General features: G+C 54.8%; 1 protein-coding gene across 1 annotated transcript; it reads right to left on the bottom strand.

Annotated features, from left to right (window-relative positions):
* Positions 1-1,031: 1,031 nt before the first annotated feature.
* Positions 1,032-25,825, bottom strand: AMZ1 (archaelysin family metallopeptidase 1). The gene is made up of 7 exons (XM_027125635.1): positions 24,732-25,825; positions 17,733-18,256; positions 16,454-16,621; positions 8,067-8,195; positions 7,609-7,754; positions 7,001-7,177; positions 1,032-2,371 (listed from the first exon to the last, which is right to left on the bottom strand). The coding sequence occupies exons 2-7, from the start codon at positions 18,034-18,036 to the stop codon at positions 1,829-1,831; spliced, it is 1,467 nt and encodes a 488-aa protein (XP_026981436.1). The 5' UTR covers positions 18,037-18,256; positions 24,732-25,825; the 3' UTR covers positions 1,032-1,828.

Genomic DNA, 25,825 nt, shown 5'->3' with positions numbered 1-25,825 from the left:
GGTATGATGACCAATCTGAGCAGCAAATGCTAACTGGGGCAGGTTTTTCCTGTTTTCTCACCTCCCGAGCTCTTCCAGAAGCTCACCACACCCCTATGAGGAGGTGGGATCTCCATCCCCTCCCTGTGGGTGAGCCTGGGTGAGCCTTTCAGGCGGCCTTAACGGAGTATGGCTGGGTCCCGAGAGGCTACACGTCTTCCACGTGACTCCAGGAAACCCCTCCTTTGGTAGCCAGCCGCCATACTACACGGAAGCCCAAGCCACCCAGACAGGACCAAGGCCCTGGCCCTCGGCCGTCACGCGGCAGCCCCGTGAGTAAGCCGCCCTAGAGCAGGACGCTCCAGCCCAGCCCCAGGGGTACGCTCTGTCCACACTGCAGCTGAGCTGGATAGGTTGCTGGGGTTTCAAGCCACTAAGGGGTGAGTGATTTGTTCACAATGACAGACACCAAGGCCTCCTTCCCTTCCTCCATCACGCGCTCTGTGGGGTCGGCCCCAGCACACTTTCTGCAGAGCCTGGCTCGTCCTCGTCTCCCCATCAGTTACCTCTGGATCCTTGTGCTGCATCTTCAACCGCATGGAACAGAGAATGCGGGTCTGAAGAGCTGCACCCTCGCTGCGTTATTTTCAGGATGGGCTCATCCTTTCCATCTTTCTGGGGCTGGAACCTACCTCACAAGGAGGCTTCAGGCGTCCTTGCTTGGGGGGCGACCCTCCTGATTCTGTATTTGTAGTTTGTACTGTTTTTCTTAGAAGGCCCCCCAAACTGTCTAAGCTATGTAGGAGCTGCTTCTGTTCGTGCCTCTCTCCAGATGGGAAGTAGCTGCGACTACTCATCACTCCGCGGGAGCTCTGCTGTCCGGACGAGAAGCATCTCTCCCCAGGACTCCTAAGCAGCAGCCCGGGGCATTTGATAATGAAAACGGTCAGTTGGTCAGGAAAACCTAACAGTCAAATGTGTGTGTTGCACATAAAGGAGTTTCCAAGAACCGGAAGCAAAGTTTGACGAAATTAAAGGCAGACAGACAGTTCTACTGGGGTGATGGGTATTTTAACATCTAAATCACTTGTTCTCTCAGCAGCTGGTCAAACGAGACCAAAAAAACACAGACACAGGTGTTCTGAACAAATCTCATCTCCTTGCCCTCACTGGTGTTGGGGTCCAGGCCACCTTTGTCAGAAAACTGTCCTGAGGATGGAGCCGCGGTTTGCTTTCACCTCTGCAAGTCACAGCACGCAGCAGCACCTTCAGACCTGCACACGGGACACCCTCCCTTCCCGCAACGGTTGTCAGAAGAAGCGGCACATCTCTGGGCACGTGGTCTGGTAGGTGGTGGCCACCCGGAACTTTCAGGGAGACGCCCACGCCAAGTTCCAAGGGTCAGAGTGCGGTTAGCGCCGCACAAAGGGGCCCTTTCTATGGGCTTGGGGTCGGGGGAGGCGGGGGACCTTGTAGGTTGCAACAAGACCCCCTTTGCCCTCCTTCGAGCGGAGGACCCATGTTGGGGCCTTGCAATCTGAGTTCGCCGTAGCAGAGCCCCGAGCCCCAGGCCGCAGGAGAGACAGGCACCTGCCCGGCACCTGCTCTGTGAGGTCGGGTGCGGCCCGAGGACGGCCCTCGGGGTACCTGGGACCCCGCCCCCCCGCCACCCGGCCGCGTCGTGAGGCTGCGGTTAGGGCTGGGGGTGCGGGGTCCACGTGCAGACGGATCGCCTTCCGCTTTCCGAGACACCGTCCCTTCCGCCCACAGCCGGGCCCGCAGCGCCCTGGGGACAGGCAGGCGCTGGACGAGACGCACCAGCCGTGCTGGACAAGACGCGGCAGCCGTGCTAATTGTCCTCCGCCTTCCAGCGCCGCGGGGACGCCTCGGCCCTGGACAGTTTGCGAGCGCTCAGCTTCCGCCTGAGGGAGGAGAACTTGTCGCCCAGGACTCGGCGCAGCCCCGCGCCGTCTCGGCCGCAGGGCGGGTCCTGCCGGGGGGCCGGGAGCCGCCCCGTGAACAGGTCCCAGCGGGCCAGGGCGTCCACGGCGCCGTCCACCCGCGCCAGCTCCTCCTCAGTCACGTCCCTCTCCAGGGCCTGGATGCAGGCCGCCAGCCAGCGCCCGTGCTCCGCCAGGGCCTCCCCCGGGCTCTCCGCGGCCGCCAGGGAGCCCAGCCCGTCCTCAGGCTCCAGCTCCGGGCCCGCGGGGAAGGCGTGGCTCCAGGCGTCCGGGGACAGGGGCTCCGACAGGCCGCTGCCAGGCTCCGAGTCGCTCTCGCCGCACAGGCCCGAGTCCGCGCTGCAGGGCAGGGTGTCCTCCGACACGGACGGCTCCCCGGCCGCCGGCCCAGGCCGCGTCCCCGCCGCCGCTAGCGTCCAGGTGTACAGTCTCTACGAGGGAGAGACGCGGGCTGAGTCGGCCTGTCCGGCCCCTTCCCTCGCCAGGGAGCCGCCAGGAGACCCAGCCCCTCTCCCGAGGGGACCCCACTGTGCCCACGACCCAGGGCGAGTGGCAGTCTGGCGCCACAAGGGCCCTCGGAATGGGGCCCTCGGAATGGGGCTTTGCAAGCCCGACCGTTATTCGTGGATAAATTGAGCTGACTTGTTACCACTCTGCTCAAAGCAAAGGGAATCATGGTTTTCCTACATCCCACTAGCACCTCTGCGCGTGGTGCATGCGGGCATCAGAGACGCCCACGGTCAGCTACTGCCCACCTCCTCCCCACTCTCCTTCCGTGATGGCTGAGAACCGGCCGTGGTGGAGTCGTCACACGATGGAAACTGGCAGATACGCCCAGTCGAGGATTCTTCCTTAGAGGGCGCTTACCAGCACACCACCGACTGATGGGAACAGATCCAGAGCAGGCCCAGGGCGCCCCCCTCGAGGTTAGGAGTCGCGGGAAGGCACGCGTCAGGGGAGGGGGACGAAGGGCCTGAAAGTTCGGATCCGATAGGCGAGCAAGACCCCAAGAAAGGAAGTGGTGAGAAACCCCAGACCTTGTGCAGGCCGCGGCTGCCCCGCTTCACCTTACACGCACACGAGGATAATGGGCAGCTTACAGCCAAGCCCCCAGCCCTGCGCTCGGTGGGGCGGGCGCTCTGGTGACGGTGACGCCCTGGCCCGGCGCATCCTGCTGAGCGCCGTCAGCCAGTCGGCAGCAGAGGCACCTCCCTACGGGGGCACTGCCTCTGGGTCCCCTCTGCAGCGAGGCAGGCCGCCTCCTCAGCGCCCCTCGACGCGCTATTTACCCCAGAGACATTCAGGGGAGACCCAGGCCGGGAGGCAGCTCTGACCTGGACATGCCCAGCCCCGTGTTCAGGGGTCCCCAGCCTGGGGTCCCTGACCAGCAGCAGCCTGGGAGCCCGTTAGAAACGCAGAGCCAACCCCTCCACAAGCACCGGATCATAAACTCCTGCCTGTCCGAGAGCCTCTCCCCCGAGTCCAGCCCCCGGACCCAGTGGGCTCCAGCAGCTGACCATCTCCTAGAGGAGGACGGGCTTCCCAGAACCTCAGACACAACGGGATACACTTAAAGCGTCTGGCTTAAAACTTTGGGTCTTAAAGTTGAGCCCAAGCTGTTTTGTTGGTGGGCCTATGCCTTCATTTGAACAAAAAACTTCTTTAACTTGGTATTTTCATCCAAAGGTGGATTTAAAGAAGAAATTACCACTCTTCCAAAAGACTGAAGAGGAGGGACCACTCCCAAAGACATTCTATGAAGCCACCATCACCCTGATACCAGAAACAGAGATACCACCAAAAAAAGAAAATTACACGCCAATATCTTTGATGACTATAGATGCAAAAATTCTCAACAAAATATTAGCAAACCAAATCCAACAGATTTAAAAATGTTCATACACCACGACCAAGTGGTGTTCATCCCAAGTTCACAAGGATGGTTCAATATATGCAAAGCACTCAGTGTGATACACCACTCTAACGAAAGAAGACGAAACCACATGAGCATCTCAACAAACGCAGAAAAGCATTCGATGAAATTCAACATTATGATAAAAACTCTTACCAAAGTGGGTAGAGAGGGAACATATCTCCGCATAATAAAAGCCACTTATGACAAACCCACAGCCAACATAATACTCAACGGTGAAAAGCTGAAAGCCTTCCCACTAAAACCTGGAACAAGACAAGGATGCCCACTCACACCACTTCTACTCAATATAGTATTGGAAGTCCTAGCCACGGCAATCAGACAAGGAAAAGAAATAAAAGGTATCCGAATTGGAAGGGAAGAGGCAAAACTGTCACTCTCTGTAGATGACATGATACTATAAATAGAAAACCCTAAAGACTCCACACAAATGCTACTAGAAGTGGTTGCATTTCTTTACACTAGCAATGAAATATCAGAAAGGGAATGTAGAAAAGAAAACACCTTTTAAAATTGCACCAAAAAATTGAAATACCAAGGAGGTGAAAGTCTTATATGCTGAGATCTATAAAACATTAATAAAGGAAACTAAAGATGATTCAAAGAAATGGAAAGATATCCCATGCATTTGGATTGGAAGAATATTGTTAAAATGGCAATACTACCCAAAGCAACCTACAGATTTAATGTGATCCCTGTCAAATTACCCATGACATTTTTCACAGAACTAGAACAAATAATCCAAAATTTTATATGGAACCATAAAAGACCCAGAATTGCCACAGCAATCCTGAGGGGGGGTGGGGGGAAGCAGAAGGCATAACCCTCCCAGACTTCAGACAACACTACAAAACTACAGTAATCAAAACAGTGTCGTATTGGCACAAAAACAGACATATGGATCAATGGAACAGAATAGAGAGCCAAGAAATAAACCCACACACCTAAGGTGAATTAATCTTCGACAAAGGATACAAGAATGTAAAATGGGAAGAAGATAGCCTCTTCAGCAGGTGGTGCCGGGAAAGTTGGACAGCTGCATGTAAATCAATGAAATTAAAACACACCCTCACACCATGCATAAAAAGAAACTCAAAAGGGCTTAAAGAGTTAAACATAATACATGACACCATGAAACTAGAAGAGAGCATAGCCAAAACATTCTCTGCCATAAATCATACAAATGTTTTCTTAGGTCAGTCTCCCAAGGCAATAGAAATAAAAACAAAAATAAATAAATGGGACCTAATCAAACTTACAAGCTTTTGCACAGCAAAGGAAACCATAAATCAAACGAAAAGACAACCTATGAAATGGGAGAAAGTTTTTGCAAATGAGGCGACCGACAAGGGCTTAATCTCCAAAATATACAAACAGGGCTTCCCTGGTGGCGCAGTGGTTGGGAGTCCGCCTGTCGATGCAGGGGACGCGGGTTCGTGCCCCGGTCTGGGTGGATCCCGCATGCTGCGGAGCGGCTGGGCCCGTGAGCCATGGCCGCTGGGCCTGCACGTCTGGAGCCTGTGCTCCGTGGCGGGAGAGGCCGCGGCGGTGAGAGGCCCGCGTACCGCAAACTATACAAACAGCTCATACAACTCAATAACAAAAAAAACAAACCACCCAATCAAAAACTGGGCAGAAGACCTAAATAGACATTTCTCCTAAGAAGACATACAGATGGCCAATAGGCACATAAAAAGATGCTCAACATCACTTATTATTAGAGAAATGCAAATCAAAACTACCAGGAGGTTTCACCATACACCGGTCAGAATGGCCATCATTAAAAAGTCTACAAATAACAAATGCTGGAGAGGGTGTGGAGAAAAAGGAACCCTCCTACACTGTTGGTGGGAAGGTAAACTGGTGTAGCTACTATGGAAAACAGTATGGAACTTCCTCAGAAAACTAAAAATAGAATTACCATATGATCCAGCAATTCCACTGCTGGGCATATATCCAGACAAAACTCTAATCCAAAAAGATACATGCACCCCTGCGTTCACAGCAGCACTATTTACAAAAGCCAAGACATGGAAACAACCTAAATGTCCACTGACAGATGAATGGATAAAGAAGAAGTGGTACATATATACAATAGAATACTACTCAGCCATAAAGAAGAATGAAATAACGCCAATTGTAGCAACATGGATGCAACTAGAGATTATCATACTAAGTGAAGTCGAGAAAGACACATACCATATGATATCACTTACATGTGGAATCTAAAAAATGACACAAATGACCATATCTACAAAAGAGAAACAGACTCACAGACGTAGAGAACGGACTTGTGGTTGCCAAGGGGGAGGGGGGTGCGAGAGGGATGGATGGGGAGTTTGGAACTAGTACATATAGAATGGATACACAACAAGGTCCTACTGTATAGCACAGAGAACTATATCCAATATCCTGCGATAAACCGTAATGGAAAAGAATATACAAAAGAATGTATGTATGTGTATATATAGATAGATGTATAACTGAGTCACTTTGCTGTACAGCAGAAATCAACACAACATTGTAAATCAACTATACTACAATTAAAAAATAATAAAAGACTTTTAAAAAGAGAAAATAACCACTACCTGCCTTTGAACTGTGAACTCAGAGTAAAGTTTCTGAGTTTGCAAACGAACTTCTCCGTTGGATAAGGTTTCTCCCTGCAGTGGAGCAGATGGACCCGGTTCCCTAGGGTCCCTCTTGGGCCCTGCTCCCCGGCAGTGCCTCGTGCGGACAGCAGAGGGCAGCATCGCCACGCTGGCTCAGCCCCCGCGCAGGGCGGGGCCGGATTAAGAGCAGCGCCTGCCTTTCCACAGTGATTCTTGGTTAGTCTGGTTCCGCCTCCTCCTCCGGAGGGGCTGTGAGCCAATTAGGGAGAAAGTGATGCTGGGGAAGGCCCCTTGGTGATGCTAGAAGCGGCCCGAGTACAGGAAGCTCTAGGACAGGGTCTAGTACACGGTCAGTGCCCGGTAAAGACGGGCTCTGATTAGGGTTGCCTGGGAAATAAAAGCCGTGCGCCCCTGTGGTGACAGCCACCGGCACTGGGCCAGGCGCCTGGCGGGGGACTCAGCCAGACCCACGAGACCCGCAGACCTGTTCACCCCTCCCCCTGCCCGCGACTCACCTTGTACCTGTCCACGAGCTTGAAGCCCAGGATGTGCTGCAGCTTCCGAAGGCAGATGGGGCAGAGGTCCGGGGGCCGCCGCAGGGCCTCGTCCAGGCTGAGGGTGCCCTGCATGAGGCAGCGGAGCCAGCGGCAGTTCCCCAGGCCCAGGAGGTGGCAGAGCTCGTGGCACGTGACCTGAGGGAGAAGGTCCCCACCGCCTTGCATCCTGGAGCCCGCCACCCGCCGATCCCCGGGACCCCTGGGTGCGGGGAGAAAGGCAAGCTGGTGTGGTCAGCTCTGGGGGCCTCAGAGCATGGAGGTTGGGTGTCAGACAGACGAGGGCTCAAATCCCAACCCTGCCACTTGAGAGCTGTGTGACCTTGGACAAAGCACTTGGCGTTTCTGAGCCTAAGTGGCCATAGTCCCTGAAGTGAAGGATGGTCCTCAGCACCGTGAGGGCTGGACAGCGTAACTGCTGGACCCAGGGCTCGATGGCTGTCCACTCACGCCCTTCCGTCTGATTCCACACCCTAGCATCTTCCTGGAGCTCGCCAGAACCCCCAGCAGCCCCTCCTCTTCCTGTCCCCCGTCTCCTCCCGCCACCTGGGCAGCACCCCAACACCCACCTTGCAGCACTGGACCATCCCCAGGGCGCTGAAGCACACGGTCCGGCCTCTGTCCTGCAGGGGTGCCTCGGGGGCCAGGTCAGGGGTGCTGGGCCCCCGCTGCAGGGATTCCCCCGAGAACCGCGCAAAGCTGCAGACGCCCACTTCTGGGGAGAGGCAGAGAAGCGGAGGCACCAGGAGTGGCCTCAGCTCAGGGAGCCCACGGGCAAAGCCACCCTCCTCAGGATGCACAGGTCCTAAAGGCCCCGCCCTGCCAGCGCGTTTGCCAGGCAGACAGCCCCTGGCCCAGGAGGGGCGAGAACTGGGGCTGCAGCTTCAAGAGAGCATTTCCATATATGCCCATTCCTCCCCCAGGAGCGGTGCTGGGAGAAGCAGCAAGGGGATGACGTCCCCACGTGTTCCAGGCCCTGTACCCACGCCTCAGGGCTGAGGCAGGAGGCCCCCAGGTGCCGGCTCACCGTGCCCCGGAAGGAACGTGCCAAAGGTGAAGGTCCAGGCCTCGCGGGGGTACAGGTCGGACAGCGTGAGGCCCAGCACGCATAACGCATCGCCCGGTTTGCTGCTCTTCAGGAAGGACAGGATGCCGTCTGCGGGGACAGGGCCAGAGCGGGCAGTGAGGAGGCCGCTGGCGCCCCTCTCCGGGCCCATCCCCCACTTCCTCTGCCTGGGACCAACTCGTCCCACAGTCGGACACAGCTAGTGACATTCCAGGAAAAACTCAGCAGCCAAGCTGCACCGTGTGAAGCGGGGGCTCCGGGCCTGGGCCTCGGGGGGAAGAAAGAGCTCAGGTTTGGAAAGGGTAGTCCAAGGGGGGACACCAAAAAGGCCGCCGGGCCAATGAGACCGGTGTTCGTGGGAAGAGCCGTTGCAGCCTCGGGCAGCTGACTGATGGCCCCAAAGACGTGGCATCTCATCCCCGGGACCTGTGCGTGTGCTCCTCACCTGGCAGAAGCGAGCAGATGGGATTAAATTAAAGGTCTCCCAGTGGGAAGGTGATTCTGGATTACCCAGCTGGACCCCGATGGAATCACCAGGGTCCTCCCGAGAGGAGGCAGGAGGGTCAGAGAGAGCTGAAGGGGCCATAGCGCCGGCTCTGGAGGAGGAGGGGCTGCAAGGTCACATTTCACCTGAAATGTGACCTTACTTGGGGACAGGGTTTGCAGACGTAATCAAGTTAAGGTGAGGTCAGTAGGGTGGGCCTAATCCAATTCGCCTGGGGTCCTTCTAAGAGGAGAAGCGACACAAGCTACGTGATGATGGAGGCCGAGGCTGGACCAAGGACCGCCGGCCGCCACCAGGGGTGGAGGAGGTGAGGAAGGGTCCCCCGGAGCGTTCACGGGGGACAGGGCCGGCCAACACCTTGGTCTCAGGATCCTGGTCTCCGGACCGCGAGATAATACACTTCTGTGTTTTAAGCTTCCCAGTTTGTGGTGCTCCGTTACAGCGGCCGCAGGAAACGAACACAGCCATCTGAACCACGTATCTGACCACGGGAATCCAGCCTCTCATAGCCTCTGCACGCCACCTGCTGGGTGACCCTCCCGGGCCCCCTTCCTTCCCAGTGGCCCACGAAGCCTAGGGCGGGGGAAACAGCAGTCCTTTCGGCAGTCAGCAGAGGTGGACACCCGGACCCCAGCACCACAGCCCCTGGGGCAGCTGGGTTTCCCTGAGTCGCGCGGAAGCAACGGCAGGCGTGGTGGCGCCGCACGGGGCAGGAGCGGCGGGGCCCAGGCCGGCCATTGCTCCTCGGGCCCCGCTCAGACCCTCGGGGGGGCGGGGGAGGGCTGTGCCCAGCGAGAGACCGAGGCTGCAGTCTGGGACAGAGGAAGGGGCACGCCACCGTTGGGACGGCACCCACCCGGCCAGCAGTCCCTGTCAGCCCCAGAAACTCAACGCCGGCTGTAACAGCGCACTACCTGCCGCTACAAGATAACCACACAAGCCGAGTGAAACACAAAGAACAGCTTCTTAGGGCATCGAAGATGGGGGACGGGTGGCTGCAGGAGGGCACGGAGGAAGGCCTGGGGGGGCGAGGCAAGCTGTTCTACACACTCTTATGGTGATGGCTACGTGATGTGTGTGTGGGGGTCAGGACTCAGAACGGTTACACCCAGAAGGAATAATTTCTCTATATGTAAATTATGCCTCAATAAACAGGACTTTTAAAACACCAGAGACCTACTGAGAAACTAGAAACAGGGAGAAGATTAGAATCCCAAGAGATGAAGCTGAGCTGTTTCTGAGACGGTGGATGGGAAGGTGACCCTGATGACACAGCCCCTGCTCCGCCTGCTACCCCAAAGGGCCGCACCCAGGGAGAGGAAGGCTGTACTCCTGGGGTCATCAGGGTGGCCCAGACCGTCAGCTCCCTTAGGTGCCTGGCCAAGGAGAAATAAAATCCTCTCGCAGAAAAACTACATCATCCCAGGCCACAAATTCTTCTAAAAGTTAAACTAATTTTTCACATAAGACGTCCAGCTAACAATCAAAAATAAGACACACAATGAGGCAAAATAACTAAGACAGAATTAGCGGAAAGAGCAACACGGGTGCTCGAAATGCTGGACTCACAGACACAGATTATAAAGCAGCTATGCTCATAGATATAAATGCTAAATGTAATTTTAGCCGGGAATCGGGAATGATGAAAAAAGTGACACTGGGACTTCCCTGGCAGTCCAGTGGTTAAGACTCTGAGCCCCCAACGCAGGGGGCCCAGGTTCCATCCCTGGCCAGGGAACTAGATCCCACATGCATGCCACAACTAAGAGTTCACATGCCATAACTAAGGAGCCCGCGTGCTGCAACTAAGGAGCCCTCGAGCCACGATTAAGGAGCCCGCCTGCTGCAACTAAGACCTGGCACAACCAAATAAATAAATAAATAAATTTTTAAAATTTTTTTAAAAAGTGACACTGCTGCGTCAAAAAGAATAAAATACCTAGGAATAAACCTACCTAAGGAGGCAGAAAACCTGTACTCGGAAAACTATAAGACACTGATGAAAGACCCTGGGACAAGATGACAGAGTGGAAGGACCTTGAGCTCACCTCTCACGAGCACACCAAGAAATCACAACTAACTGCTGAACGACCATCAGTAAAAAAGATTGGAACCTACCAAAAAAGATATTCCACATCCAAAGACATAAAGCAGAAACCCAAAGAGACAGCAGAAGGAGCACATTCACAATATAATCAAATCCCATACCCCACAGGTGGGTGACCCGCAGACTGGAGAACAATTATATCACAGAAGTTCTCCCACAGGAGTGAGAGTTCTGAGCCCCACACCAGTCTCCCCAGCCTAGGGGTCCGGCATTGGGAGGAGGAGCCCCAGAGCATCTGGCTTTGAAGGCCAGTGGGGCTTGAGTGCAGGAGCTCCACAGGACTCGGGAAACAGAGATTCCTTCCTCTCTTGGAGGATGCACACAAGGTCTTGTGTGTACCAGGACCCAGGGTGAAAGCAGTGACTTCATAGGAACCTGGGCTAGGCCAACCTGCTGGTCTTGGTGGGTTTCCAGGGGAGGCCGGGGGCAGCTATGGCTCACTGTGGGTCCAAGGACACTGGTGGTGGAGATACTGGGGGATATTCATCAGTGTGAGCCCTCCTGGAGGCTGCCATGTTAGCACCAAGACCTGGCCCCACCCATCGACATGCTCCAGAGTGGGGGCGCCTCAGGTAAAACAACCAACAGGGCGAGAACACAACCCACCCATCAGCAAACCGGCTTCCAAAGACTCGCTGAGTCCACGGCCACCTCTAGACACACCCCTTGACACGGCCCTGCTCACCAGAGGACCAGGACCCAGCTCCATCCACCAGTGGGCAGGCACCAGCCACTCCCACCAGAAGCCTGCACAAAACTGATAAACCTTTAGCCAGACTCATCAAGAAAAAAAGGGAGAGTGCCCAGATCAATAAAATTAGAAATGAAAAAGAAGTTACAACCAACACCACAGAAATACAAAGAACCATACACAAAAATCTGTTACATTCCTATACAGTAACAATGAAAGCTCAGAAAGAGAAATTAAGGAAACAATCCCATTTTCCATAGCATCAAAAAGAATAAAATACCTAGGAATAAACCTACCTAAGGAGGCGAAAGACCTATACTCTGAAAACTATAAGATGCTGATGAAAGAAATCAAAGATGACACAGACAGAAAAACATACCATGTTCTTGGATCAGAAAAATCGATATGGTCAAAATGACCATACTACCCAAAGCAGCCTACAGATTCAATGCAATCCCTATCAAATTACCAAAGACATTTTTCACAGAACTAGAAAAAAATTTTTCAATTTTTATGGAATCACGAAAGACCCCCGAACAGCCAAAGCAATCTTACGAAAGAAAAACAGAGCTGGAGGAATCAGGCTCCCTGACTTCAGACTATACTACAAAGCTACAGTAATCAAAACAGCATGGTTCTAACAAAAAAAACAGAAATGTAAGAAAAGATACTATGGAATTCCTAGAGGAAAGCATAAATCATAGCAGTATTTTTTTGGATCTGTCTCCTAAGGCAAAGAAAACAAAAGCAAAAATAAACCAACAGGGCCTAATTAAACTTAAAAGTTTTGCAGAGCAAAGAAAACCATTAAAAAAACGAAAAGACAACCTACAGAATGGGAGAAAATATTTGCAAATTATGCAACTGACAAGACATTAATCTCCAAATAGTTCACACAAATAGTTCATAGAGCTCAATATAAAAAAAAAAGAACCCAATCGAAAAATGGGCAGAAGATCTAAATAGACATTTCTCCAAAGAAAACATACAGATGGCCAAGAGGCACATGAAAAGATGCTCAACATCACTAATTATTAGAGAAATGCAAATCAAAACTACAATGAAGTATCACCTCACCAGTCAGAATGGCCATCATCAAAAAGTCTACAAATAATAAATGCTGGAGAGGGTGTGAAGAAAAAGGAACCCTCCTACACTGTTGGTGGGAATGTAAACTGGTGCATCTCCTATGGAAAACAACACGGAGCTTCCTTAAAAAACTAAAAATAGAGCTATCATATGATCCTACATTCCCACTCCTGGGCATGTATCCAGAGAAAACCGTAATTTGAAAGGGTACATGCACTTCACTGTTCATTGCAGCACTATTTACAATAGCCAAGACATGGAAGCAACATAAATGTCCATCAACAGATGAATGGATAAAGAAAGGAGATGTGGTATATTCATACATGGAATATTATTCAGCCATAAGAAAGAATGAAATAATACCATTTCAGCAACATGGATGGACCTACAGATTATCATACTAAGTGAAGTAAATCAGAGAAAGACAAATATCATATGATATTGCTTATATGTGGAATCTTAAAAAAAATGATACAAATGAACTTATATACAAAACAGAAACATAGAAAACAAACTTATGGTTACCAAAGGGGAAGGGTGGGAGGGATAAATTAGGAGCTTGAGATTAACATATACACACTACTATATATAAAGTAAGTAACCAAAAAGGACCTGCTGTATAGCCCAGAGAACTATACTCAATATTTTGTAATAACTTATAAGGAAAAAGAATCTGAAAAAAATAGATATATATGTATGTATAAATGAATCACTTTGTTATATACCTGAAACTAACACAGCATTGTAAATCAACTACACTTCAATTAAAAAAAAAAAAACAGTGAGAGAATAATGAAGCCAAAAATAAAAATAAATAAATAAATGTTAAACTACCCTCACGTTCCTGGAATAAATACAAGTGAATTGTAATGTATTTTACATATTTCTAGATTTGATTTGCTAATATTTTACATTAGAGTTCTTATTATATGAGAAATTGGTTTCCAATTTTCCTTACTAATAATGTCTGTAAAATTTTGGTATCAATACCTTGCTGTTCGTATTGAAAAGAATGCAAAGTGTTTCTACTTTGTCTCTCTTTTGGAAGAACAAAAAAGGCACTGACGAAAGAAATTGAAGATGACACAAACAGATGGAAAGATATAACCATGTTCTTGGATTGGAAAAATCAATATTGTTAAAATGACCATACTACCCAAAGCAATCTACAGATTCAAAGCAATCCCTATCAAATTACCAATGGCATTTTTTTCACAGTACTGGAACAAATAATTTTAGAATTTGTATGGAAACAAAAAAGACCCCAAACAGCCAAAGCTATCTTGAGAAAGAAAAACAGAGCTGGAGGTATCACACTCCCTGAATTCAGGATATATTACAAAGCTACAGTAATCAAAACAGTATGGGGGACTTCCCTGGTGGTGCAGTGGTTAAGAATCCACCTGCCAGTGCAGGGGACCACAAGTTCGAGCCCTGGTCTGGGAAGATCCCACATGCCGCAGAGCAACTAAGCCCATGCACCACAACTACTGAGACTGCACTCTAGAGCCTGCGAGCCACAACTACTGAGCCTGTGTGCCACAACTGCTGAAGCCCGTATGCCTAAAGCCTGTGCTCAGCAACAAGAGAAGCCACCACAGTGAGAAGCACACGCACCGCAGCGAAGAGTGGCCCCCACGTGCTGCAAATAGAGAAAGCCCATGCGCAGCAACAAAGACCCAACGCAGCCAAAAATAAATAAATAAATAAATAAAAACAGTATGGTACTGGCACAAAAACAGAAATACAGATCAATGATACAAGATAGAAAGCCCAGAAATAAACCCATGTACTTATGGTCAATTAATCTATGACAAAGGAGGCAAGAATATACAATGGAGAAAAGACAGTCTCTTCAATAAGTGGTGCTGGGAAAGCTGGATGGCTACATGTAAAGAATGAAATTAGAACATTCTCTAACACCATATACAAAAATAAACTCGAAATGGATTAAAGACCTAAATGTAAGACTGGATGCTGTAAAACTCCTAGAGGAAAACACAGGCAGGACACTCTTTGACAGAAATAGTAGCAATATTTTTTGGATCTGCCTCCTGAAACAAAAAAAAGCAAAAATAAACAAACAGGGACTAATTAAACTTAAAAGCTTTTGCTCAGCAAAGGAAACCATTGACAAAATGAAAAGACAACCTACAGAATGGGAGAAAATATTTGCAAATGATATGACCAATAGGGGTTAATATCCAAAACATATAAACAAGTCATACAATTCAACATCAAAAAAACAAACAATCTGATTAAAAAATAGGCAGAAGAACTGAATACACATTTTTCCAAAGAGGAAATGGAGATGACCAACAGGCACATGAAAAGATGCTCAACATCACTAATCATCAGGGAAATGCAAATCAAAACCACAATGAGGTATCACCTCACACCTCTCAGAATGGCCATCATTAAAAAGAACACAAATAACAAGTGTTGTCTAGGATGTGGAGAAAGGGGAACCCTCGTACACTGTTGGTGAGAACGTAAACTGGTGCAGCCACTGTGGAAAACAGTATGGAGGTTTCTCAAAAAACTAAAAATAGAGCTACCATATGATCTAGCGATCCCACTCCTGGGTATATATCCAAAAAACCCCAAAACATGAGGCCCAGTGTTTATAGCAGCATTATTTACAGCTTCCAAGATATGGAAGCAACCTAAATGTCCATCGACAGATGAAGGGATAAAGAAGATGTGGTGTATATACATACATATATATATATATATATACACACACACACACACACACACACACAATGGAATACAAGAATTAAATATTGCCATTTGCAGCAACATGGATGGACTTGGAGAGCATTTTGCTAAGTGAAATAAGTCAGAGAAAGACAAATACTATATGATATCACTTATATGTGGAATCTAAAAAAATATAACAAAAAGAAACACACTCACTGATATAGAGAACAAACTGGTGGTTACCAGTGGGGAGAGGGAAGGGAGGAGGGCAATATAGGGGGGAGGGGAGTAAGAAGTACAAACTATTAGGTGTAAAATAAGCTACAAGCATATACTGTACAACACAGCAAATATAGCCAATATTTTATAACTATAAATGGAGTATAACCTTTAAAAATTATGAATCACTATATTGTATGCCTATAACTTATATTGTACAGCAATTATACTTCCATAAAATTTTTAAAAAGTGACACTGCTAATTTGAAAATCCACGAAAAACTATAGAACTGAAAAATATAACTGAAATTTGGAACTCTATCTATGGGTTTAATAGCATATTAGGTGCAGCTAGAGATAGAATTAGTTAACTGGAGGGTGAGAATAAAACTGGGATGAAATACAAGGAAAGGGGAAGAGAGTGAGGAGGATGAACATGCATCCCGTTGGAGTCCTCAATGGGGGAAAGAATGAGGCAGAGGCAGCATTGGAAGAAAGATCATGGCTGAGAATTTCCCACAACTAATGGAAGACATCAGTCCACTCATCCCAGATCCAACATCAGCCAGAGACAGAGCCCCAGCCCTTTCCTGGGGACCTCCCTACACTTGAGTCTGGGTCTGCTGTACATCGGAGAGCCCCCAGTTCATCTGCGCCTCTCAACCCAGCCTCATTCTCCAGCTGCCAGTGACCCCCCGGGGAATGATGGGGTCAGAGAGCTTTGTAAAGACAAAAAGCTAGAGGGGCCTTAGAAGGCTGCGGCACCTGCTGTGTGCCCTTGAGTTTTCCGGCGGACAGAGGGCTGTGTGGTCCAGTCTCCAGACGCTTCTGAGTGGGGAAGGGAACCCTTGCCTCAGTCTTCCTTTTCTAAAGGCTGGGAAATAGATATTCCCTCCCCCAAGAAAAGCAGGGGGATTCCTTCCTTCTCCTAAGCTCCTCCCCCCCACATTTTGCCTCCAAAAAGGGCTTTTTGCCAAGCGGCGGACACCTGCCCTTGCGCTGACCTGACCTGTGCCCACACCGCACGCACTCACCTGTGTGGAGCTGGAGCCTGTCAGAGTCCTGACTGGGGCGTGATGAGCAGTGGATGGACGCAGCCGCCACCGATGGCAGGCACCTGACCTGCAGGCCCAGGAAGAAGGCCTCTGTGCAGCTCCGCAGGTGGTCCAGGAGCGCGCCGCCTGCCGGCCCCTCACTCAGATCTGGGGACGGAGCGGTGCCGTCAGGCCCCCTGCCCGCTCCTCGGAGCCCCCACCTGCCTGTGCCCAGCACCCTGGACACGGACCAAGGCTGGAAGCCAGGAGACCTGCGAGAAAGTGGCTGCAGTGTCCCCAGGGCAGCGGCTTGCCCAGGAGGTGATTAGAAATGCAGGTGCCCAGGCCCACCCCAGATCTCTGGAACCAGAACCCGCATTTTAACAAGATGAACTGTCAGCGGGGAGACAACATGGATGGTTTGGGAGTTTGGAAGCAGAGTCTACAGACAGAGATGGCCGACTGGCCGGGGGCAGTGGAACAGGAGGGGTGCCTGCAGGCCTCTGGTCCTCAGGGGCAGGAGGGCGGGTAATGAGCCTGCGTGCGGCAAGGTCTGCCTTGGCGTGCAGAGCCAATGGCCCGCCCGCTCACCCCCAGCACCTGGCCAGCAAGCCCTGGAGAGCCTGGCCGAGGCATCTCGGCCCTTGGTCCACGCACAGCCCCTCACACCTGGTGTCCCCAGTCTGAGCGCTGGAGGACCAGGCAGGAGCCCCCGAGTCCCCGCCAGGCCCTGCCAGTGTCTCCAAGTACAGCTTCAGGGTTAAGAGCAGGGCGCTGGGGTCAAATCCTGCCTCTGCCAATCACCAGCTCTGTGACTTCTCCTCCCAGCCTCAGTGTCCTAACCGATGAAGCGGGGTGACCCAGACCCCAGCACCCCGCACCACAGAGGAAGCAGCCAGTACAGTGCCTAGGACAGCGCTGGCTCCAACAGGGCAGGGCCAGGACGGCACAGGTGGACGAGGCGGCACCCGCGGGTAGAACAGGGCAGTGAGCTGCCCGAGGGGTCCCAAGGCCCTGGGCTTTCTGAACAGTGTGGAGCTGGGGTGAGGGGAGAGCTGAGCCTCACCCCCGAATCCCAAGCACACCAGCACATCCCCCTTCACATCAGGTCCTGCCTGGGGTCCGGGCACAGACATCCCCACCTCATGCTAGACCCAGGCCCGCGCCACCTGCCCCGGGGTGTCCTGATGGCCCAGGATGCCACCCTCCAGCTCATCGCCACTTGCTGCCCCACGGGCTGCGGGTGCCCATGCTGCCGGTACCCACGGGCTGCAGGTACCTATGGGCTGCAGGTAAATGTGCTTCCGAGCCAGGCCCTGCTTCCGGGGCGCCAGCGCAGCGTGGAAGGTCTCGAAGTCCTCGGGCGCCTCCGGGCGGCTGAGGAGCCAGTCGAAAGCCGAGTGGATGAGCAGCGTGCGGAAGAACGTCCTCCGGGGGTTGTAGGCCTCGGCCAGGAAGAGCCGCTCGGCTGGGGAGAAGGTGGACGCGTAGAGCTGCCGCAGGGCCGGGTCGGTGGACAGCAGCGCATCCTTCAGGGCCCGGGGGCCGAAGCTGAACTCCTGGGCCGGCCGGCACTGCAGCATGACGGGCCTGGCCACGCTGGGGAGGCCCCACGGCCGCCCATGCACTGCCCAGAGCCTGGCCACCAGCTCGTCCACGGCCTTCCCTCGGGCCGAGCGCAGCGGCCACGTGGGCTCCCGGCACGTGGACCAGAGGCCGAGGGCCTGCGAGGCCCAGCTCCGCCTGGCGTCGGACCTCCTTGGCAGCAGCAAGCGGCTCGGACACCCTCCGGCCCGTCGGCACCTGCGGGGAGACGCCCGGCTGAGCCTCCGGCCGTTCTCAGGCCCGGGGAAGGGGCTCTGTGGGGAGGAACGCACCCTCCAGGACACGGCACCTGCACCCAGCCAGGCCAGGAACGCCGTTTTCTCCTCTTCTCGGGGGCCGGGTCTTTAACCAGCACCGAGTGTGGGGAAGCACCCTCCCTCCCCCGAAGCAGGGATGCGGTTTCCATGGGACCCTGGCGAGGACAGCGCGGACTCGCCCCTTCCCAGCCCTCAGGAGGGAGGGCGCGCTGGCAGTGAGACCCCCCACCCTTGTGCTGAGCACTCACAGAGCCAGAGGCCCCTCCACCGGGAAACCAGCCACCCCGAGCCCCCTGTGGTCACCCCACCGCCTGGGCCACCTCAGCACCTGCAGCCACCGGCTTTCCCAGCAAGGGCCCCGTGGGCCTGCGGATGAAGCCGCGCTGCCCGAGTCCGCGTGGCCAGGCCAGCCAGGGGCTGGACAAGTGTCTGTGGGGAAGGAAAGCAAGCCCCACAGTGCCGGCTGCAGAAGTTTCCTAGCACAGGCGAGGGGCAGGCACATGTGCCGACCACGGAAGCGTCACTAGGGAGACGTGGGGAAGCAACAAAGGGGGAGGCCAGGCAGGGAGGGCAGACGCGGTGGGGCGGGGGGACAGATGGGCGGGGAGAACGGTGACAATGTCACTTCACAAAGTGGGGTTTTCCTCCCGACGCAGGAGCAGGGTCTGGCTGGCGCATCGCATCCCGGGTTCATCAGAAACAACGCGCCCTCCCACCGCACACCCTGAAAAGCTACCGGGAGGGGATTGGCTGCTGTGGGCTTGACCGTGTCTCGGAGGGGGAGGCGACGGAAGGAACAAGCCAGAGAAGAGAAGATGCACAAAGTAACAGATCGGGACCAAGGAGAACAGCGCTCCGGCGGGTCCCTGATTTAGAAAGTCAGGCAGACGCGCAAACCCGTCTCTGCAGAACACAAAGTCGCGAGGCCGGGAGCGGCCGAACTGGAGAAACAGGAACGGCCTTGTTTTTGTGGGAAGAATAAAGACACGAGGCTGTACTCCCTTTAACTAACCTCAGTTCAAAATGTTCATCCAGAAAATAAAGGCATATATGTGTGTGTGTGTGCATATATGTACACGTAGACATATACACGTATATTCATAAGGGGGGCGATTGGGTGCATGTATAATTTATAAATCTTCCTCCAGAAAATTATACACACGTGATGTTTTTCCAGGGATATTATGTACATACACACATACATACACACATGGGTGTGTCTTTTCAGTTAATTGCTGGCTTAGATGAAGGGCAAGGAGCCAGGATTGAACACCTACTGAGATTCCTGCCAGCAGAGAGCTTTAAGCATTTCTGGCTGCATATATACTTCACCGATTTACAACCAATTGTGTGCGCAATCTTACATCCTCTTGACTTGGTATATTACGAGTGCTTTCCCAAATCCTTAAACAGTCTATTAAAAAATGCCATTTTTAATGGCTGGACAAAAACGCCACAGTGAACATCTTCGCATATGGCTCTGTGTTTCCATTTCCTCAGGAGAGATTCCCAGAAGATACTGTGTGTGGATGTTTAAAGAATCTCAATTTGAAGGGATTTCCCTGGTGTCCAGTGGCTAAGACTCTGCGCTGCCAATGCAGGGGGCGCAGGTTCGATCCCTGGTTGGGGAACTGAGATCCCACAGGCTACACAGCACAGCCAAAAGATTAAAAAAAAAAAAAAAAATCTCGGTTTGTATAGCCAAATTGTGATTTGTATAAATTGTGCTTTTGTGCAAAAGCGATTTGTATTTGCTTTCCAGAAAGGCCACACCAAGCGGCAACCCCACAGCGCCCCGGATTTCTAAGTAGTCAGCAGCAAATAAAAACAGTCACCAAGAGCACTGAATACCCCGCTGATTCCAGGCGGGGCTCTAACACCCAGGGAGGCGGGACGGTTATTCTCATTTTCAAGAGGGTGAAACTGAGGCAGAGAGTAAGGTTAAAACTAGCTTAATCAGAGCCACACAGCACCTAAGAATCAGAGGTGGGCTTGGAACACACCGATTGTCAAGGAGCCCCGTGTCCATCCACCTTCTCAGGACCCCTGCCCAGACCCCCGTCCCTGCCGCCAGACGCTAGGGCGAAACTGACAGGCTGCAGTGGGATGGACAACCTGCTCCTGGGCTGTCGGGAAGAACGCCAGCCACTTGAGAAGCACATCACAGGCCGAGCACGGAAGGGCCGCGGCGGCGAATTCTCCAGGAGCCCAGACCGTGTGCCAGGAGGCCCCAGTGAGGACTGTGCGACCAGAAGGACATGGTCAACATTTCCAAGGGGGGCGGGTGGGCAGGGTCCCGGCGCAGGAGCCCCTGTGGCTCCCTTCCTTCCCCGCCCCGACAGTCACCGGGTCCCTGGCCTCGCGGAGCTGGAATGCTAGAGATTTGGGCGGACCATAAAAGGCAAGAAAAATACGTATTGTCTCATGTGTTAGGTGATTAATGGTCCCTGAAGAGGAGAAGGCCGATCAGGGCATGGGGTCAGGAGGGCCAGGGCTGCACAGCCTTTTTCCAGAGGGTGACCAGAGCAGCTTCACTGAGAAGCTGGGCAGACTGGCAGGAGGGAGCCGGGCAGGGGGGCTGCCGAGTGGAGGGGCATGTGCAAGGGCCCCGCTGCACACACACAGCGCACACAGGCGGGTGCAGGGGCAGCGGGGAGGCCGGCGTGGTTCTGGGCGGGGGAGGGGGGAGAGGGAGGGAGGGAGGCAGGGCCACGTCGTACAGCCTCCAAGCCGTGTGTTCCCCGAGCTCTGGCCTTCCCCACCCCCGGGGCGAGGAGAAGGGGCTGACATGAGCAGCGTGAGGCTGCAAGCCGGGCTCTAGGAGCTCCCCCCCCACCCCCGGTGGCCTGGATGTGAAGGCAGACCCTCCAGGAAGCTTCAGGCGTGCCTCGTGGGCCACAGGGACCCGGGCGCTCAGGCAACCCTGAGGAGGGAGCGCCCTGAAGGCCAGCCGGGGCTCTGACCTGCACTTGGCCCTGTGCCCTTCAATCCCCCGGGCCTCAGCCCGCTTCCACCTGTCTCCCTTGCCCTGAGCGAGGCTGGACCCAGCAGAGAGGAGGTGCTAGCTACAGTCCAAGGTCCGCCCTGAGCCCCGGGAGCGGCCTTGAGCGCCAACACCGACACCGTGGGCATCTCACCAACTTATTTTTGTTTCGAAATGCAGCCCACGGGACCCCGGTACCTGCTCTGGGCTCTCTCTCCCCAGACCCTCCGCTCACAGCACCCTCCCACAGCGAGCTGGAGGCTTCTCGTACCGCTACAGCATTCCCTGCTGTCACAGCCAGCTCAGAATTATTCTTTCTGTAATTGGGAGTGGCCTGTAAATTGCTCCTCTGGGGCCGCGGGGGCCTTCCAGACGCCCAGGAGGTCTGTGTCACAGCTTTGCTAAGGAGGTGAGAGTGAGACAGACACCGATGTCCGAGGACATCCCTCCTCACAGGTCCACCATCTTGACCCAGCACCTCCTCTGAACCCACAACTTCCTGAAACACAGCTGTTAGCATCCGCATGTCTTATAGGCAAGGCCATGGAGGCTCAGAGAGGCGAGGCCACTTGCCCAGGGTTGCACAGCTCACCAGGATTCAGACACAGTACTCCTGACTCCCGACAGAGAAGTAAGGCAGACGATAAAAGGCAATAAAAATAAATATTGTCTAGTGTCACTCTGGGCCTCATGTGCAGGACCTTCTCCCACCCCCGAAGAGTCTTTCCTGCCAGCACCCACTGTCCCTTACCACCCACTGACCCCGCTCAGGGCCTTCACTGCCAGCAAACACCTCAAAGCCAGGCAAAGCCTTGGGAAACGAAAAATGCCTACTTTTTACCAAAAGTTCCAGGGCCCTGGCACGTCCATCCCAGGAGTGACTTGGGCCCAAACTGTAAACCTCAGATGGCCCAGAACTGGCCAGGTGCCTCTGGTCCTGTGCGCCACAGGGACCCGAGGCACAAGCGGTGTTTCCAAGGAGGCCGCAAGCATGTCCACCTTAGGGCCCGTCTGCACCGTTATGAGCCGTGTGGGATCCTAAGAGCTTTGGTTCATGCGGTTACATCGATCATATGCCACGTCTGAACTTAAAAACGAGAGCTGTGTGCAACACAAGGACACAAAGCACCGCCTCCACCAGCAGCGCCCACCTGACGCCACGGCTCGGTACTGCTGTGAGCGCTGCTGTGACCTGAGTGAGGGTCCCCGGAACACACCTGGAGAACCACCGTTTCACTCTGACGTCTCCCCCCGGGACAGCTGATTGCAGGCCCGCAGGGCCGTGTTGAGCACGTGTGTGTCTGCAGCATCCAGTGGGAAAGACGGGCCTGGTGTGAGGCAGGGACGCCCGGAGCACCTGCCCCGGTGCAGAGCCTCTGGCCTAACAGCCAAGCAGAAGCCCAAAGAGCTCGGAGGAAGTGGCCACCTTGGCCCCGGACCGGCGCGGGCTGGCGGGTCAAGGGGAGGCTCCAGGTTGGGCCCCAGGGTGTGTGACAGGTGTGTCCTGTCCATCCGCATGGGTTCCACTCTCTCCGGGGTCCAGCCATCTGTCTGCCCAGATAGCATTTCCTCTCAAGACGCCCGGGCGGCCACACTCTCTTCCTGGGTCACTCAGGGAAACCTTGACCCTTCGGTCCTGCCAGGTCATTTCTGCACAAGACCACCCCTCGTGCAGAAGCAGAAGCTGGACGTGGGCAGAGACCGAGGCTGAGCCCCAGGCCAGGGGGTGCCGAGCGAGGGAGCCGCAGCCAGAGCAGGGCCTTCCCGGCCCTCTCCGCGACCCGCCAGCCCGCTAATCTTGGCAACAATGAACGCTCTCCTCTGCCCATAACGTGGGGCAGCAGCTGCGGAGCACTGGACGCTGGCCTCGCACCTGAGCCCTGCAGGCATCATCTCATTCAAGCCACACAACCCTGTGCCGCTGCAGGTGCTATTAACAGCTCCCATGTCTCAGATGGGGAAACCGAGGCCAGGTCCAATCTCAGAGCCATGCCTCACACTGGAGCCAGAACTCTTAAAGTGCCAGTGGGCTTCCAGAAGCAGAGAAGGTCTCACCGTCAGTACACGGTGGGATGTCTCTGCCCTGCCCCTGTTAACACTGGGACCGCGGCCAAATTTTTCAGCCCGCCTCCCCTCTCCCTGAGGCGCCCACGTCCCCCTCACCTGTCCACTGTCCTGCCCAGAGGCCAGGGAAGGGCGTGTTCTGGTACAGGCCGCTTCCACTCCCATGGGAGGGCCTGCTGCAGGAAGGGCAGGCGGCCGCAGACCCCTCAGCCCGGGCACCTGCTTCCCAATCCGACTGGACAGATGCCTCAGACTTTGGCAAGAAAGCACTGCTCTGGTTCTTGTTATTCTGAATACGCTTCACAAAACATCCCGGCAGCTGCCTCGAGCTATTCACTACTGTCTGCCTTCTGAACAGCCCCACGCAGGAGGGATGTAAAGGGTTTGTGGCTTCACACTTCTCCGAGGTTTCCATCTGCTCAGAGGGGAACCGAGGGCGGCGATCACGGGGAGAGGGTCTCCGCGTCAGACCCCTGCTTCCTGTTGCAGGGCCCTCACCTCCCTGCCCTGGCTGCACCCTGACAGTTTCCTTTCCCACGACAGGCAGCGGAGGACCCAGCCTTCCCCTCTGACCCTGGCAGCATTCTCAAGTTTGGCACCGCTGTGGAAGCCCACACCCTGCTTTTCTGAGCTGGAGGTGTTCCTGGGAAACAGGAAGACAGCACTGGGCCGGCTTCTCCACCAATACCTAGGTGGTCATGTGGCCCCCTTCCCCGCATCCCCAGGCTCTCTGGGGGCGTTCCATGCCCACCTGGACCGGCCAGGAAGTGCACTCTTCCCGTGCCTGGCCCTGGGCTCTCCCACAGCCTGTTTGCTCCCATCGCCAGGACGCAAAACAGGTCGCCCTCCCGTGGGGAGCAGAAGGCCAGGAGGGGTCCCCGAGCCCCTTCCCTCGCCCGGCTCCCCTCTGCGGGCCCAGGCCGGGAAGTCTCGACTCTGGCGCGGAGCACAGAGCGCGGCACTGCACCAAACACCCCTCGGCACACCGGTCCCCGACACCCCACCTCCCGCTCCAGCGCGCCCTCCGTGTCCGCGCGCACCCCGCGCCCGAGCGCGCCTGCCGCCGCCAGGGCGTCCTCGGGGCTTGCGCGGCTGGACTCGGCGCTGCGGCGCGGCCAAGGCGTCCCGACCCGGGCCCTGCGCCCCGCTCGGTTCGGGGCACCGGCGTCGTCCCACCCAGCCCGCCGGTCTCCTCTCGGTCCCCGCCCTGGGTCCCGCGCCCCTCGGCCTCCCCGCCGCACCCCTACCTCGCAGCCCCGGTCCTCCTCGCCGCGCGCCCGGGTCCTCCCCCTCACCCTCCGTCCTGCGGGCCGCGCACTCCGGTTCCTCCCCACCGTGCGCCCCCCCGTCCTCCCCGCTGCGCCCCTACCTCGCAGTTTGCGCCCTCGGGAGCCGGCAGAGGCGGTGCCAGGCGGGGGGGCAGCGTGGGCACGTGGCGTGGGCCACGGAAATCGGGGAGGTCTCCGCGTGACGTCAGCACCGAGGGGCCGGGACCGAGGCGGGACCCGGTGGAAAGTGTAACGCGCCGCCTGGCCGTGGGCGCCACACCCCCTCCTGCTGCTATGGGTGCATCACGCGCGGGCCACCAGTGGGCAGAGTGCTGGCAGGAGTCGCCGGTCCTCAGACATGAGCTCTGACCTCTGCCGACTCCTTGTAAAGCGCGCTGGCGACGCCCCTGACCCTCCCAGAAACACCTGGGGTAGAGGCGGGGCCTGAGACGCTAAAGCCAAAGCAGGTGAGAGAGGGAAAGCGGCGCTGCCCAGGTGAGAGAGGGAAAGCGGCGCTGCCCAGCTAAGGGCCTCAGGTCATACAGGTAAACGAGAGCTGCCCAGGAAAGGGGCTGGCATCGGGGTCACCTCAGCACTGTGCGGGCACGGCTCCAGCACATGACACACAGCCCAGCCCTGTCGTCACTGGTTCCCCCGGAACTTCCCCTGCATTTGGCGGCCTCCCTATTAAGATGTAGTAATGATCTTCTTAGAAGCGTTTCTACGCCAGGCGCAGTATACTAAATGCTTTACACGTGCTACCTCAAGTCTGGGAGGTAACTGTCCTTTCTGTCCCCATTTCACAGATGAATCTCTGAGGAGGCAGGGGAAGTGACAGGCCCGTGCAGACGGCAGGGCCGGGGCTGAGGACCCCCAGCGCCGGTGAGGGCGGGGGCCCAGCGCCTGGCCAGGGGAGCAGCACGGGCTCTGTGCTCGGCACACGCTTGCAGCACGAACGCCGTGGGTCCTCAGAGAGGGTCCAGGCGGCCTTTATCCCCAGAGATGAAAGGCGGGCAGCCCTTGTCCAGGGAGCTCCTACCACACGCTGTCTCTGGGTCCCCGTGTCCCCTGAGAAGGGCCCTGTGCTCCTGCCACCACGTTGCAAGGCCATCAGCCTGTGGCCCGCCTGCCGTGTCTCCCGCCTCGAAGTCAGGATTTCGCTGTGCAGCTCCCGGGGGGCCGGCACGGCCGCGGG

Source organism: Aethalodelphis obliquidens, unplaced genomic scaffold (genome assembly GCF_003676395.1).
Source record: "Aethalodelphis obliquidens isolate GAN/ISIS:26980383/991018 unplaced genomic scaffold, ASM367639v1 scaffold30, whole genome shotgun sequence".
NCBI classification, from domain to species: Eukaryota; Metazoa; Chordata; class Mammalia; order Artiodactyla; family Delphinidae; genus Aethalodelphis; species Aethalodelphis obliquidens.
The sequence above is the reverse complement of the archived record's forward strand: the minus strand, read 5'-3'. Positions and strand labels throughout refer to the sequence as shown.